The following is a 17,435-nucleotide window of genomic DNA, read 5'->3' as shown; positions in this document are numbered from 1 at the left end:
TGGCCACTGAGGCATAATAGAGAACTGACAGCAGCATGTGATGTGGATGTGCTTGGAGGCGATGGCATGGCAGGTGGTGCTCAGCCATCCATGAGAAGGCAAATCTTATCATTCTGCCTCGAGCAGAGGCTGTCGTCCATGTTGATGTCTCAGAGACACCACCCCTGGCGTTTGGAAAAGACAGCTGGAATGTGTTTAGGGTGCTGTCTGAAACAGCGGACCCAGACAGCTACACCCAGCTGGAAAGGATGCGGCGGCGGCTCCATGGGTTGATGTTCAGGTGGAGGATGGAGGAGGTGTAGCAGTGTCCTCGACTGGTGCTCGTGGAGTAGCTCTGCTGGGCTCTTCTAGCCGAACGCTGTGAAACGGAGAGCAATCAAACTGAGGCAGCATGCCTTTTCATCTGGGATTTGAACATTTGCACTAGGTGTTCTGCCTCACCACTAGATTGTGCATGGAACGGCGGGGCAAGGATGTGATGGGTACCATGGGAATCATAAAATGCCACTAACTTTTGTGATGAATATTGTGGCCTATTACCAGACACTAACATCATGGGCAAGCCCTACAGTGAAAGAATTTTGGATAAAAGCTGCGACGATGGCAGTTAGAAAAGGGGCAAGGAGATAATGACACATGTGATTGCATGCTGTGAACAGGAGGCAACCAGCTGGGTAACATCACCATCCAAGCCAGGCCAAAACACATGTTGACAGGCCAATGTTTTTGTGCGTGATATACCCAATGAGTTGCATGTAATAAACAGAATACCCCCAAACGAAGTATTGAGGGGATCAGTACCCCAGGGGTTGCGTGATCTACGTCTGAAAGCAGAACACCATCCACAACAGAAAATCTATGGTGAAAGAAGTAATAATTATGGAGGGGGTGATACACACTTGAAGGTTCTGAATCCGGCTAAGCATGTTGTACTAATTTTATGACCTGCAAAATGGGATTTCAAGCTACAGCCTTTGCGATCCGTGTGCTGGTTTCAGCGACTTGCAACTCCTCAAACGACTGTGCATTAGCTGAAACCTCAGAGAGGTATGGATTTTCACACTGGTGGGCATGCTCTCGCACCTCATTCATCCAGAGCTAAATAAATGATAGCTTCTCACACAATCTGATCAGCGTACAGCTCTTTATGCGCATCGGATACAGAATGACAATGATGACTTAACCCATGGATCAGGTGCCCGTGCTAGATAGGATTGATGTGGTTGCTTCCTACAATGGTAAAACTCAACCCGAGATGCAATAAGATGGGTGCGCGTACAGTAGTATTTTGAAAGAAATTCACACATTTGGTCAAATGTTAAAGAAGATGGATCCCGCAAAGGGATGAGTTGACATGGGATTTGATGCATTCTTGATGATACCTTTGAAAGGAACAAGGCAAAACATAAAATAGTGTCAGTAATCCCAAAAGCTTGAAAGTGTGGTTGCAGACATTTCCCGTATGCGTCCCATTCCTCAATGGATTCGTTGTCTGTAGAAAAGGGAGGTGGATAAAACATGGAGCTTGCGGAGGGCAACACAGCAGGTGACACAGACAGAGGAGCATGCTGAGTAGACCAAACAGAAGCCAATGATGAAGTACCTGAGTCTGATTGTTCAGTGCCTATAATTGGTGGTGCAATGCCGTGGCAAATGATTCTTGAGTCATGTTGTAATTAGGTATCAGTACAACACAACCAGTAGACTGAACACAACTTTATTCCACAGAAGCAGTAACAACTTGAAAACAGTCTTTAACCAACATTCAGCATGAACCAATCACATACATAAATATCTGTAATAGTACACATAGAGAGCTGAGGCTGAGCTACACACACACACACACACACACACACACACACAGGCATATGCGTGTGCACGCACATGCATATGTCTGAGGCGCTGACAGCAGACAGCATAGCAGTGTGCAGTCTTTTGAAGGTATGTGCATGTCACTGCATAAAGTAACTTCGTGTCTTTTATATTATTGCATGAAACTTGTGGAACTTTCCAATTGTCCCATTTCTTTCTCTTCTTTCACCTCCACTTCCTCCTTGTTTCCCAGTCTCTTGACTTTTTCATACAATTGTTTTGTGTTCCAGGTTGCTGCTACTTTGGCAAAATAGCTTTGCAAAATGTTATGCTTTATTGTTTAATGGAATGACTTGACAGATTTGAAAAGTTATCAATTAATTAGTTTTTTGTTGTTTTTTTCAATTACAGTGCATTTATGCACAGGATTCTGAAACATGTATTACATAATAGCAGATTTTATTTACTGCAGTCCATAATTATGAAGAAACTGTTAAATTTATATAGCAGTGAAATTTTTGTTTCAGGATAAAACCCATGAGAAATATGAAGAAATCGATGAGAGAGAAAAAGTCCCCCATTATGAGCAGCGAAAGTGGGAGGAGGAGCAGATGTCATCTGCAGTTTTTAAATTTGGAGCTAGAGATGCTAAAGAAAGAAAATATAAAGAAGAACTGAAAGAATATGATTTAGTTTTAGATGATCAGATTGAATTTATTCAGGCACTTCAAATGCCTGGTGACAGACAGGTAATTTTTTTTTTAATCAATGAACTTTTATAGCTCTTGTGTGCTTGTGGTATAGCTGTATTGTCATGATCTGAATATTTACTAGTGTAATAAAACACACATTAGATAACTTTTTAATGACTTTGTTTTCTGAGAAAACATAAACTTTGTAAAAAATGATGTTAAGGGCCTCAGAACTAAAGAAATGTATGGTCTAGGAACAATGCACAATACTACTCTGTGACATGAATGTATACAGTGTGAACCAGAGCTAAACTGACAAAATTTGAGAGATTATGCAGCATATTTCTATGTATTTTAGTATGAGAGGCCTGTACTCTGGTGGCTCATTACAGAGTAATTACATATAGTTTGATTTCTTATGTCCTTGTGTTGGCATCATACAAAAATGTCTCCACAACAGTGCAAATATAGACAGTATGTGCTCCTTGTCTCATTTGGAAACAAACTTGTTCCATTCACTTCTGGTACTTGCTGATGACAATAGTAGCCTTACTTACACTTTACTCTTGGCCCTTAAGCTTGCATTCAGTAGCATTTTGTCCTATCTCGTGTTTGTTTTTCTGGTGGAGCTGGTTGTACACTAACAGTGATATGCAGCATTGTGGGGATGGGTTTATTGATGAAGAATCAGCTGATACACATCTCATGTGTGGACTCACTGACTGCAGTGGAAAAGTAGCACAGTGATGCTATACTCAGATGTTTGCGCAGCGATGGAATCCGCATCGTTTTAGTTTTGTGTCTGTGCATAGGAACCCATGCATAACTGGATGCTTTTGTGTTACTACATTTTGGTGATTGTGTATTACACACCTTTTTACTGTTGTGAAAGTCTTTCACAAAAACAAAAACAAATCAAACATAATTACATTATTACTCTGTAAAGAGCCATTGGAGACCGCAAATCCCTTACACCAAACTACTTAGAAAATATCCCTGAATTACCTCCGAAATTTCATTGGTGGAGTTCTGGTTCACCTTTTTTAATAGGAAAATAGTAAATTCACTCAAAAGTAAAAACTCACATGGAACTGATGGCATGCCCAACATATTACTAAAAGCTTGTTCCCAACAAAAATAGAGTTCTCAGACACATATGTAGTAGCTCACTGAAACAGGGCATTTTTCCAGATAGACTGAAATACGCTATTGTTAAACCATTGCACAAAAAAAGGGATAGATCTGATGCTAACAACTACCTCCCAATCTCACTTCTGACAGCTTTATCCAAAATTCTTGAAAAAGTAGCATTCATATTTGTAAAAGTGAAGTACTAACAAAATGTCAGTTTGGTTTTCAGAAAGGATTTTCAGGACAAAATGCTGTATATGCTTTCACTGATCAAATATTAAATGTGTTGAATAACCAAACGTCACCCATTGGGATATTTTGTGATCTCTCGTGGGCTTTTGATTGTGTGAATCATGAAATTCTTCTAGATAAGCTTAAGTATTGTAGTATGAGTGGGACAGTGCACAAATGGTTTAATTCATACTTAACTGGAAGAATGCAGAAGGTTGAAATTAACTGTACAAATAGTCTGCAAAAACCAGCAGAGTCCTCTAACTGGGCAGGTATCGAGAATAGTGTCCCACAGGGTTCAGTCTTGGGTCCCTTATTGTTCTTAATATATATTAACAACTTGCCACCCTGTATTCCTGAAGATGCAAAGCTAGTTCTTTTTGTTGATGATACAAGTATAGTAATTACAGCCAACTAGCAAGAATCAGCTGAGGAAATTGCTAATAATGTCTTTCAGAAAATTATTAAGTGGTTCTCTGCAAATGGACTCTCACTAAATTTTGAGAAAACATAGTTTATATAATTCTGTACAGTAAATGGCACATCACCATTGTTAAATAGAGACAGAAGTCTGTTGCTAAGGCAGAATACTCAAAATTTCTGGGTGTGTGCATTGATGAGAAATTGAATTGGAAGAAACACATCGATGATCTGCTAAAATTGTTAGGTTCAGCTACTTAGGCGATTATGGTTATTGCAAATTTTGATGAAAAACATATATTGGTAAATTAGCCTACTATGCTTATTTTCATTCACTGCTTTCGTATGACATCATATTTTGGGTCAATTCACCATTAAGAGAGAAAGTATTCATTGCACAAAAGTGTGTAATCAGAATAATAGCTGGAGCCCACCCAAGATCACCTTGCAGATGTGTATTTAAGGAACTTGGGATACTCACAGTACCTTCACAATACATATATTCACTTATGAAATTTGTCATTAATAACCCACCCCAATTCAAAAATAACAGCAAAGTGCATAGCTACAACACTAGAAGAAAGGATGATCTTCACTTTGGCACAGAAAAGGGTGAATTATGCTGCCACAAAAATCTTTGGTCATTTGCCAAATAGTATGAAAAGTCTGACAGATAGCCAACCAACATTTAAAATCAAATTAAAAGAATTTCTGAATGACAACTCCTTCTACTCAGTAGATGAATTCTTAGATATGAAGTAGTACCTGTAAAAAAAATTATTTTGTGTGAAGAAAACTTAAGTTAAAGCGAGACATTTCACATCATTATGAAATGTCATATTCATGATCTATGGAACAAGGATTAGTGTATGTATCTATTATCATAAGACCCATCTTCTTACTTGCTTGACTTAAGCTTCTTTCAGTGTTGGTACTGTCTGCACTGTGATGTGTATGTCAACTGCATATGCTAAAATCTGCATTGACTTGTAGGCAATTGGGCCCCTGGTCTGTAGGCCTGCTTCCCTGATCACCTTCATGAGTGCTACAGTAAATAATAAACATGCCAGTGCATCTCCTTGATGTAGCCCATTTGTTATTTCCAGGGGGTCTGAGTAATTTCCTCGAACTCGAATGCAGCTTTCTATGTCAGACATCATAATTTTAACCATTCTCAGGAGCTTGCCATGTATCCCCATCTCCTGTAAGGCATGAAACAACTGGTTTTTATTGATGCTGTCATATGCAGCCTTAAAGTCAATAAAGAGTTGATGTCTTCCAATTCTGTATTCAACAGTTTTCTCCAAAATTTGGCGCAGGTTGAAAATCTGGTCTATTGTTGACCTTTCTCGTCGATATCCACTTTGGTACATACCAATTTCTTTATCCACCTGTGGGAGTTTATTAGAGAACGCCTTGTAACCCAGGTTCAGGAGGGTGATTTCACAGTGATTTCTACACTCCATTCAGTCGCCCTTTTTATGTATGGGATATAATATCCCTTCATTCCATTCATCTAGTATCCTTTCTTCTTCCCACATTAGAGTGATAAGTTCAAACAGGGACTGCTCTATTGTTTCATAATCCACATTTTAGCAATTGTACAGGAATTCTTTCAATGCCAGGGGCCGTGTTATTCGTCAATTTCCTTAAAGCTTTTTTAACATCCTCCAACCCCAGGCCATCCAGTGGCTGTTCGCCATCCAATCCTTGCTCACAATCATTAGAGATATCCTCTGTTTGCTCTATCTCTTGATTCAGCAGGTCATTAAAGCATCTTCGCCATCTATCCTGAGTCTGTTTACTGTCACTTATTATGTTTCCTTCATCTTCTCTAATCAAGCTTGTTGTTGGAGCAAATTGTCTTCTAGCATTGTTCACTTTTACAAATAACTTCCTTGTTTCATTCTTCTTCTTGGACAATTCCATACATTCTATTTCAGACTTAGTCCATTCCCTTTTCTTTTGGCGATGTGTCATCTTTTTGACCCTCCTTTTCTCATGATAATCCTCCAACAAGCTTCTTGTGCAATTTGCTGTAATGTCTTTTAGTATGCAGTGTTCTTTTCTTCAGTCACACTCTTACACTCTTCATCAAACCATATGGGCCTTATTGATTTTCTCTCCATTCTTAGGGTTTCCTTAGCTGAAATGTCTAAAGCTCTTTTTATAGTTAGCCATTTTTGTTCTGTCATTACTGTCTTGCATTGTTCCTTGTTCTTGTTCTAGGGCCTGAGAAACTTTCTGACAGCATGATCCACAAGTTTCTGTTAATTGCAGTGCCGCAGTGCTTTCAGAAGTACACATATAAAGACTTTGATGATGTAAGGCTATTAAGGTTTTTATTGAAGGAAAATACAAGAACCTAGGAAAACTTCACCTTCTGATTATGAGGAAAATACTTTATGACTCAGTCACCATTCATGGACAATATTATATAACAATTGTAATTCTGGAAGACACATGAGTTATTTAGCAGTGCCAGTGCTAACATATTAGTGACCACATGTATGTTGTTGTTGTGGTCTTCAGTCCTGAGGCTGGTTTGATGCAGCACTCCATGCTAATCTATCCTGTGCAAGCTCCTTCATCTCCCAGTACCTACTGCAACCTACATCCTTCTGAATCTGCTTAGTGTATTCATCTCTTGGTCTCCCTCTACGATTTTTACCCTCCACGCTGCCCTCCAATGCTAAATTTGTGATCCCTTGATTCCTCAGGACATGTCCTACCAACTGATCCCTTCTTCTAGTCAAGTTGTGCCACAAACTTCTCTTCTCCCCAATCCTATTTAATTCCTCCTCATTAGTTATGTGATCTACCCACCTAATCTTCAACATTCTTCTGTAGCACCACATTTTGAAAGCTTCTATTCTCTTCTTATCCAAACTATTTATTGTCCATGTTTCACTCCCATACATGGCTACACTCCATACAAATACTTTCAGAAACGACTTCCTGACACTTAAATCTATACTCGATGTTAACAAAATTCTCTTCTTCAGGAACGCTTTATTTGCCATTGCCAGTCTCCATTTTATATCCTCTCTACTTCGACCATCATCAGTTATTTTGATCCCCAAATAGCAAAACTCCTTTACTACTTTAAGTGTCTCATTTCATAATCTAATTCCCTCAGCATCACTCGATTTAATTCGACTACATTACATTATCCTCGTTTTACTTTTGTTGATGTTCATCTTATATCCTCCTTTCAAGACACTGTCCATTCCGTTCAACTGCTCTTCCAAGTCCTTTGCTGTCCCTGACAGAATTACAATGTCATCGGCAAACCTCAAAGTTTTTATTTCTTTTCCCTGGATTTTAATACCTACTCCAAATTTTACTTTTGTTTCCTTTACTGCTTGCTCAATATACAGATTGAATAACATCGGGGAGAGGCTACAACCCTGTCTCACTCCCTTCCCAACCACTGCTTCACTTTCATGACCCTCGACTCTTATAACTGCCATCTGGTTTCTGTACAAATTGTAAATAGCCTTTCGCTCCCTGTATTTTACCCCTGCCGCCTTTAGAATTTGAAAGAGAGTATTCCAGTCACCATTATCAAAAGCTTTCTCTAAGTCTACAAATGTAAGAAACATAGGTTTGCCTTTCCTTAATCTTTCTTCTAAGATAAGTCGTAAGGTCAGTATTGCCTCACGTATTCCAACATTTCTACGGAATCCAAACTGATCTTCCCCAAGGTCGACTTCTACCAGTTTTTCCATTCGTCTGTAAATAATTCGCGTTAGTATTTTGCAGCTGTGTCTTATTAAACTGATAGTTCGGTAATTTTCACATCTGTCAACACCTGCTTTGTTTGGGATTGGAATTATTATATTCTTCTTGAAGTCTGAGGGTATTTCGCCTGTCTCGTACATCTTGCTCACCAGATGGTATAGTTTTGTCAGGACTGGCTCTCCCAAGGCCGTCAGTAGTTCTAATGGGATGTTGTCTACTCCGGGGGCCTTGTTTCGACTCAGGTCTTTCAGTGCTCTGTCAGATTCTTCACACAGTATGGTATCTCCCATTTCATCTTCATCTATATCCTCTTCCATTTCCATAATATTGTCATCAAGTACATCGCCCTTGTATAGACCCTCTATATACTCCTTACACCTTTCTGCTTTCCCTTCTTTGCTTAGAACTGGGTTTCCATCTGAGCTCTTGATATTCATACAAGTGGCTCTCTTTTCTCCAAAGGTCTCTTTAATTTTCCTGTAGGCAGTATCTATCTTACCCCTAGTGAGATGAGCCTCTACATCCTTACATTTGTCCTCTAGCCATGCGTGCTTAGCCATTTTGCACTTCCTATCGATCTCATTTTTGAGACGTTTGTATTCCATTTTGCCTGCTTCATTTACTGCATTTTTATATTTTCTCCTTTCATTGATTAAATTCAATATTTCTTCTGTTACCCAAGGATTTCTACTAGCCCTCGTCTTTTTACCTACTTGATCCTCTGCTGCCTTCACTGCCACATCCCTCAGAACTACCCATTCGTCTTCTACTGTATTCCCCCCCCCCCCCCCCCCCCCTTCCTGTCAATTGTTCCCTTATGCTGTCCCTGAAACTCTGTACAACCTCTGGTTTAGTCAGTTTATCCAGGTCCCATCTCCTTAAATTCCCACCTTTTTGCAATTTCTTCAGTTTTAATCTACAGTTCATAACCAATAGATTGTGGTCAGAGTCCACATCTGCCCCTGGAAATGTCCTACAATTTAAAACCTGGTTCCTAAATCTCCGTCTTACCATTATATAATCTATCTGATACCTTTTAGTATCTCCAGGATTCTTCCATGTATACAACCTTCTTTTATGATTCTTGAACCAAGTATTAGCTATGACTAAGTTATGCTCTGTGCAAAATTCTACCAGTCGGCTGTCTCTTTCATTTCTTAGCCCCAATTCATATTCACTTACTATGTTTCCTTCTCTCCCTTTTCCTCCTGTCGAATTCCAGCCACCCATGACTATTAATTTTAATCTCCCTTCACTACCTAAATAATTTCTTTTATCTCATCATACATTTCTTCATCATCTGCAGAGCTAGTTGGCATATAAACTTGTACTACTGTAGTTGGCATGGGCTTCGTGTCTATCTTGGCCACTATAATACGTTCACTATGCTGTTTGTAGTAGCTTACCCGCACTCCTATTTTTTTATTCATTATTAAACCTACTCCTGCATTACCCCTATTTGATTTTGTATTTATAACTCTGTATTCACCTGACCAGAAGTCTCGTTCCTCGTGCCACCGAACTTCACTAATTCCCACTATATCTAACTTTAACCTATCCATTTCCCTTTTTAAATTTTCCAGCCTACCTGCCCGATTAAGGGATATGATATTCCACGCTCCGATCCGTAGAATGCTAGTTTTCTTCTATACCACATGTATATTGTAGCAAAAATATATAGAGGCCCATGATTCTACACATATGGCTCATAGTCAGGGAGTCATCAAAGGTGCCAACAAAAGCATAATTGTTGGTGGACTAAAATCTGTTGTATAATTAGGCATACCTATTATCAGCATCAAACAATTAATGGAGGAAATGGAATGAAATAACCAAAGGCATGTTTTTGAATTTCATACATGCTTTCTGTGCCTTGATTTCCAAGATTTGCAAACTGCTGTTTTTATTCATGAGATTAGTACCTAGTGGAGCTTCAGCTGCCTACACTTTGTATGTATCTGCAAACAGTACAAGAACCAAATCAGATGTTTAAATGTGGTGGTTCCCATTAATTTGAGACTTGTAGTGCTCCTTATTAAATATGCCAATTGCAGTGACAAAACATTTCTCCACAGACAGGTCATGCACATGGTGTCATTTATTTTCAAGCTTCGCTGATTGGTGTTTTTATTTATGATTAGTACCTGACTTTGCCATACCTCCACTCTAAGGCGGTGTGTATGTGCCACTTGCAGTGACAAACATTTCTATACAGACAGATCATACATACAGTATCATAGAAGGACCAGATCATACATACAGTATCGTAGAAGGAGAATGGCTCAGGAATTGATCATTATTCACAAAATCTCAATACAAGGAGATCAAGTCTTCAACAGATTCTTACTCATATACTATGGCAGTTAAAAGTGAAACATTATTTACATACAATGGTGGTAAGAGAACACACATATAAAGCTTAAATTTGCAAGCTTTTGCAGCCAACGGCTTCTTTTGCTGGCGGGAGGGTTGAAGGGGAAGGAATAGGGTTGAAGATAAAGGACTGGTGAGGTATAGGAAATGAGGAGAGTTCAGAAGTCACTCAGAACCCCAGGTTAGGGGAGACTTATCACATGGGATGCCAAGGAAAGACTGATTGCTGTCCAGTAAGCCTCCACTAACCCAGGGATCTTCACAAGTTTTCCTAAGCCTCACCATTCCTTTCCCTTCATGCTTTCTTACGCTTCAACCTTTTTGTCAGAAGGAGGAGCCGCTAGTTCTGAAAGCTTGCAAATGTAAAAATCTTTATATTTGTGTTCTCCAGTCACTGCTCGGCAAGTAGATTTGTTGTCTAGTGAGTTACATTATATTTTCAGTATTTTCAAGAACTGATTATTTTTGTTGATATATTATTTTCATACTGCCACTCATATAATTGTGTGTATTTTCAAGCCTATGAATGCTTAAAATCCTTGGATGGAATGCGCTATTATGGAGATCTTACAGAGGAAGTTTGCTCCATATTATGCATACTGTTCATCCATGGATTCAGGTGGTTGAGGAGACATGGTTCAAGACTTACTCACAGATCAAATATTCCAGATATTACTTAATTTGAGAAGACTGGATTGTTGGAAAGACTAGCATGCTAAAGGTTGTAGGTATACGTCTCAAAGGTAGTTCATTTGTAACCAAGTCACTTTACTGCTCACTAAGACGTAGACACCTACAGCTTGGGGTTGCGAGGCAACACATTAGAATGGTGTGGCTGATCTTTAACTGAGACCAAAACCTAGTATTGTTAAAATTACCTTTATCCAGGATGGTACCTTAACCTTATTGAAGAAGCTTATTTGTTGACATCTCTTATTGTTATCGATCTCTTTCTCTCTTAATGTGACTGATAAGTTTTCAAAGAGCCCACGGAACTGGATCGTTATGTCATCCTGATCAATCATCTACTTATCTGCTCCATATACCAGTGCCAGGCAAGTGAAACTGTAACAAAGCTCTTTGGGAAGGTTATTCGTCAAGGGGAATAGAAGAAATTTACAGTACCCATTTTGCTGTATGTATGGCATATGATTGGTTCATAGACGTTAGAATGGTCTCGTACCTGCATAACTTGTCAAGTCCTTGGAGTCTCACAGTTCCATGTTTTGGTGGAATAATGAAAACTATTTTCAGGAATCATGAAAATTACATAGGCTACTTTGATTTTACAGTTAAGTGGTTCTTTCCATATTTATTAGCACTCTGAGTGATGGAACAACCAGGTCTGGTTTCACATTCATGTGTCTTATGTATCAGTGAAAGAATCAACTACTGTACAAATCTAGATGTTAACTGGTAGCTATTTTGACACACATTTTTGAGGATAGGTATCATATAACTGTTACATGAGCAGACTTTACATATGTATTGCTCATTTGCGTGTTCAACAGGGATTTTCAGGCAGATGTTATGCAGTTCATTGTCAGTCACTGATTGAAAATTTTGGCTGACGTCAACCATTTAAAGGCTGGTGTACGAAAAAATTGTTATTTCAGAAACTAAATAAGCATTTGATAAACTGCTTGTTTAGATTTTGCTTCTCAGAATGGACTATAAGTATTAACCATAAATTTATTTGTGAGATACATTGTGGTCTAGGAATTTCGAAAAGTTTATGAAACCATTTTTTGCATCCACATAGGGAATAAACTGTTTACAAGTGTCATATGAAAATTATGGTAGATTGTGCAGAAATCATAGTTAATGGTTACTCGATTAATGAAGTACACCATCTTGCACATAAAATATCAGGTCAGCAAAAGTATAATGGAAAATAACAGAATCTAACAAGTACAGAGGCAAAATCTGCTTTGGAAAGTGTAACTGCTTCTGAACTTCACTGTTAATAAACTTGAAAAGTTTATTGTTGTTGTAGTGGTATTAAGGCCAAAGACTTGAATGGTGCAGTTTTCCATGCTACTGTATCCTCTGCAAACCTCTTCATATCTGAGTAACTATTGCCATCTACATCCTTCTGAGTCTGTTCAGTGTATTCATCTATTAGTCTCCCTCTATCATTTTTCCCTCCACACTTCCCTCCAGTGCTAAATTCATGATCCCTTGATGCCTCAGAATGTGTCCTACCAACTGATACCTTCTTCTAGTCAAGTTGTGCTACAAATTCCTCTTCTCCCCAATTCTTGGTCATTAATTACGTAATCTTTCCATCTAATCTTCAGCATTCTACCATAGCACCACATTTCAAAAGCCTATATTCTCTTCTTGTCTAAACTATTTTTCGTCCATGTTTCACTTCCATACATGGCTACACTCCATACAAATACTTTCAGAAACGGTTTCCTGATATTAAAATCTATACTCGATGTTAATAATTTCTCATCTTCAGAAACGCATTCCTTGCCATTGCCAGTCTACATTTTATATCCTGTCTATTTCGATCATCATCAGTTTTTTTGCTGCCCAAATAGCAAAACCCATCTACTACTTTAGGTGTCTTGTTTCCTGATCCAGTCCCCTCAGCATCAACTGATTTAATTCAGCTACGTTCCATTATCCTCACTTTGCTTTTGTTGATGTTCATCTCACATCCTCCTTTCAAGACACTGCTCTTCCAGAATCTCTGACAGATTTAGAATGTCATCAGCAAAACCTCAAAGTTTTAATTTCTTCTCCCTGGATTTTTCTTTTGTTTTTCTTACTGCATGCTCAATATACAGTTTTGATAACATCAGGGATAGGCTGCAACTCTGTCGTACTCCCTTCTCAACCACTGCTTCCCTTCCGTGGTTCTCAACTGGTACAGTTACCATCCAGTTTCTGTAAAAATTGTAAATAGCTTTTTGCTCCCTGTATTTTACCCCTCCACCTTTAGAATTTGGAAGAAAGTATTGCAGTCAGTGTCATTGAATGGTGTCCCTGAGTCCAAAAATGCTATAAACATCGGTTTGCCTTTCCTAAACCTGTCTTCTAAGACAAGTCGTAAGGTCATTATTGCCTTTGTGCTCCTACATTTCTTTGGAATCCAAACTGATCTTCACTGAGTTCGGCTTACCAGTTTTTCTGTTCATCTGTAAAGAAAGTGTGTCTGTATTTTGCAACAGTGACTTATTAAACTGACAGTTCAGTAATTTTCTCACCTGCTTTCTGTGGAATTGCAATTATATTCTTCTTGAAGTCTGAGGGTATTTCACCTGTCTCATACATCACCCATCTCATCTCCGTCTGTCTCTTCTTCCATTTCCATAATATTGCCCTCAAATACATCGCCTAATATAGACACTCTGTATACTCCTGCCACGCTTCTGTATTCTCTTCCTGGCTTAGGATTGGTTTTCCATCTGAGCTCTTGATATTCATAGAGGTGGTTCTCTTTTATCCAAAGGCCTCTTTAATTATCCTGTAGGTGGCATCTATGTTACCCCTAGTGATACAGTATATGAGTCTACGTCCTTAAATTTGTTCCCCAGCCATTCCTGCATAGCCATTTTGCAGTTACAGTCAGTCTCACTTTTGAGACATCTGTCTTTCTTTTTGCCTCCTTCATTTACTGCATTTTTATATTTAAATTCAGTATCTCTTATGTTACCCAAGGATTGCTACTAGCCCTCGTCTTTTTTTGCCAGTCATTCCCTAATGCTCCCTCTGAAGCTCTCTACAACCTCTAGTTCTTTCAGTTTATCCAGATTCGATCTCCTTAAATTCCTACCTTTTTACAGTTTCTAAAGTTTTAATCTACAGTTCATAATCAATAAATTGTGGTCAGAGTCCACATCTGCTCCTGGAAATGTCTTACAATTTAAAACCTGGTTGCTAAATCTATGTCTTACTATTATATAATCAACCTGAAACCCGCAGGTGTCTCCAGGTCCCTTCCACACATACAACCTTCTTTCATGATTCTTAAACCAAGTGTCAGCTATGATTTAGTTATGCTCTGTGCAAAATTCTATCAGGCAGCTTCCTCTTTCATTCATTACACCTTCTCTTCCTTATAGGAGTATTGAATTCCAGTCCCTCATGGTGATTAAATTTTTGTCTCCCTTAACTGTGAATAATTTCTTTTATCTGACCATACATCTTTCAATCTATTCCTCATCTGAAGAGTTAGTCGGCATATAAACGTGTACTACTGTGTAGGCGTGAGCTTTGTGTGTATCTTGGCTAGAATAATGCGGTCACTATGTTGTTTGTAGTAGCTTATCCTCATTCCTATTTTCTTATTCATTATTAAACCTACTCCTGAATTACCCCTGTTTGGTTTTATGTTTATAATCCTGTATTCACCTGACCAGAAGTCTTGTTTCTCTTGCCACCATACTTCACTAATTCTCACTATATCTAACTTTAACCTATCAATTTCCCTTTTTAAATTTTCTCACCTACCTGCCCGAGTAATGGATCTGACATTCCATGCTCTGATCCATACGACACTAGTTTTGTTTTTCCTCATAATCATGTCCTGTTTAGCCCCTCCCGAAGATCCGAATGGGGGACTATTTTACCTCTGGAATATTTTAGCCAAAAGGATGCCATCATCATTTAACACTATAGTAAAGATGCATGCCCTTGGGACAAAATTACGACTGTAGTTTCCCCTTTTTTATAAGTTTCACAGAATTTGAACTATGTTATTGAAAAATGAAAATATCAGATTTTATACCGAGTGGTGTCACTAAGCCCCCAAATACATATTAGCTCGTATTATGTTTGCAGAGTTGTATAGTAATGAAAAGCTGAATTACCCATTTCTTTTGTTTGGCAATATTTTCATGAAAACTACGTGCCTTGGAAGAATCAGCATGTTAAAAATAATAACCTGATCAGTGAATCTAAATGAAATTCAGCATATACGACATTTTCAAATAATGATACGTATGTGACATGTAAATTAAATAAGTAACTGTATGTAGGTAGTGTAAAGATAAGAGGAAAAACATTGTCTTTATCAGGAGTTGGCATCATAACAGATGAACCAATTCCAGCATGCTATGTTTCAATGTGTTGGGGAGCACAGCCTTCAGAAACATTCCAAGGAAATTTACTCACTGCTCCTGCGCCAAACAGCCTATGACATGGTAGAGCCTGCAGTCTTCTTAGGCTGTTCTTTAAGATCAGCATTAAGATAATTTAGACACCCATCCACCGAAGAAATGTACCTAAAATGAAAACCTATTGGATTCAAGTTGAAGCAGTTGTTTAATGAACGTAAAAGTGGCACTTTTAATTCTTTTTGAGCCTCTCTGTTGCACATACATATGATAGAAATTCAAGAAGTTTAGAAACCAAAAATATGCTCACAGTGTCATAGGTTCTGTCACAGGCTGAATAGAAGACTTCATAGACGCAGTTGCCCCACCACCTCCTAACCCCTAAGCAAGTTTGTTTCATAGCAAAGGACCAGTGTCATTACAATGTGAGAGTCTCAAATTGACAACAGTTTTTCCATCAGAAGCATTACAACACCTGCACAAAAATCATTGTGCCCTTACTGAAGCTAGGGAAATAACTCCATCACACAGAGTCTTGCAGTAGTGATGGGACAACTGACTGGTTTTAATAGATGATTGGCCATTCGATTGTTTTTTGGTTGTGTTGGTTTCTTCAGTTGAACGAAAAAATCAAATGAAACTTGTCTGTGTGGCACATTAGCTATCTGAATTTTTTGATGTCTCTGGTCTTCATTGCTTGCACTTAATGTGAGACAACCAACTGACTGGCTGATGAATCCAAGCCTTTGGGGTTACTTCGTCTCTCAGTTTGAGTGATTTCACTTCCATATATTGTCAGCCTTTCTATGCCCTAACATTAACAGCTGGAGGCTGACGAGGATCGCATGGGATGGCAAATGTTTCTTCCCACCATTTTCAGTAAAATGTAATGCAAGCTCGTCAAAATTTGCCAACATTACATTCCTTTTTACATACCCTCAAAACCACTTTAATGCTCAACTCTGCACTCCCAGTGAAACATCAGCTTCATTAGTTACATGTTAATTGCATCTGGATCATCTTAATGCACAACAATATATTAATCAGTTTTAAGTGATAAAAGAAGGATTAGTCTACTCAGTATAAAATTAAATGCAAATTTTAATGCTTACTTATTTTAACTTTGCCATACATCCTGTCATGTCTTCATGTACCTCTGGGTGTAGGGCTGCCCTCTAGGTGTATGTATACACGGTCGTGCACCACTGCTTCATTTCAACTAATGAAAGTATTGCATACAGTCTGGTTTCACACAGAAGAATGTATCAATAGCTCAGTCAACTAAAACGCTGAAGAGTGGTCTCAGTTGAAAGAACAAATAAATATGTGATTCAACCAACAGAAGAACTACATACTGGTTTCACTTGAAAATAAAGAATGAATAAAACTCTGTTGACTTTATCTTTCAGTTCCTCCCAGACACTGATTTCATTTAAAAGAAATGAATGAATAATAATCCATCCAATACATAAAACTATAACTGATTCAGTCATTCATTTTTATTTTTACTTGTTTGGTCAGATAATTCAGCCAATACGTAAAACTGTAACCGAGTGAGTCTATTGTTGTCCAACAACCAATTGAATTGGTTGTTTACATGTAGTTGTCACCATCACTATCTTGTTGGTCAAATGGGCCAAGTCCATGTGTCAGCAAAATTCTGGAATGGTTTGTCGGAATGGTATCTGGAAGACAATTACTCTCTGCAAAGCACTCAGAGTGGTTTCAGAATATTAAGAAAAACCTAAATATTTCATGTGCCTCTTAACATTCCTTATTGCTAACATAATTGAATTCAATGCTTTACAACACAAGAATCATACATTATGAAACCAGCAGTATCAATAACCAAGTCAATATTTAAGAACCAGTTAATGATGGATCCTTTCTTACATCGTTGAAAGTATTTTGTTTATAAAGTTTTTGTAACTCATTCCTGGATCTTCCACAGCGATATGATAAC

General features: G+C 38.3%; 1 protein-coding gene across 1 annotated transcript in view; it reads left to right on the top strand.

The window, feature by feature from the left end:
- The window catches only part of LOC126273162 (pre-mRNA-splicing factor ATP-dependent RNA helicase DHX16), a 105,318-nt gene that overhangs the window by 14,572 nt on the left and 73,311 nt on the right, over positions 1-17,435 (top strand). Inside the window, exon 5 of the mRNA XM_049976631.1 lies at positions 2,340-2,561. Within this exon, the coding sequence (XP_049832588.1) occupies positions 2,340-2,561 (222 nt within the window). The remainder of the gene's footprint in view (positions 1-2,339; positions 2,562-17,435) is intronic.

The sequence above is a fragment of the Schistocerca gregaria genome, chromosome 5 (genome assembly GCF_023897955.1).
Source record: "Schistocerca gregaria isolate iqSchGreg1 chromosome 5, iqSchGreg1.2, whole genome shotgun sequence".
NCBI lineage: Eukaryota > Metazoa > Arthropoda > Insecta > Orthoptera > Acrididae > Schistocerca > Schistocerca gregaria.
This window is presented reverse-complemented; position numbering and strand designations above follow the sequence as displayed.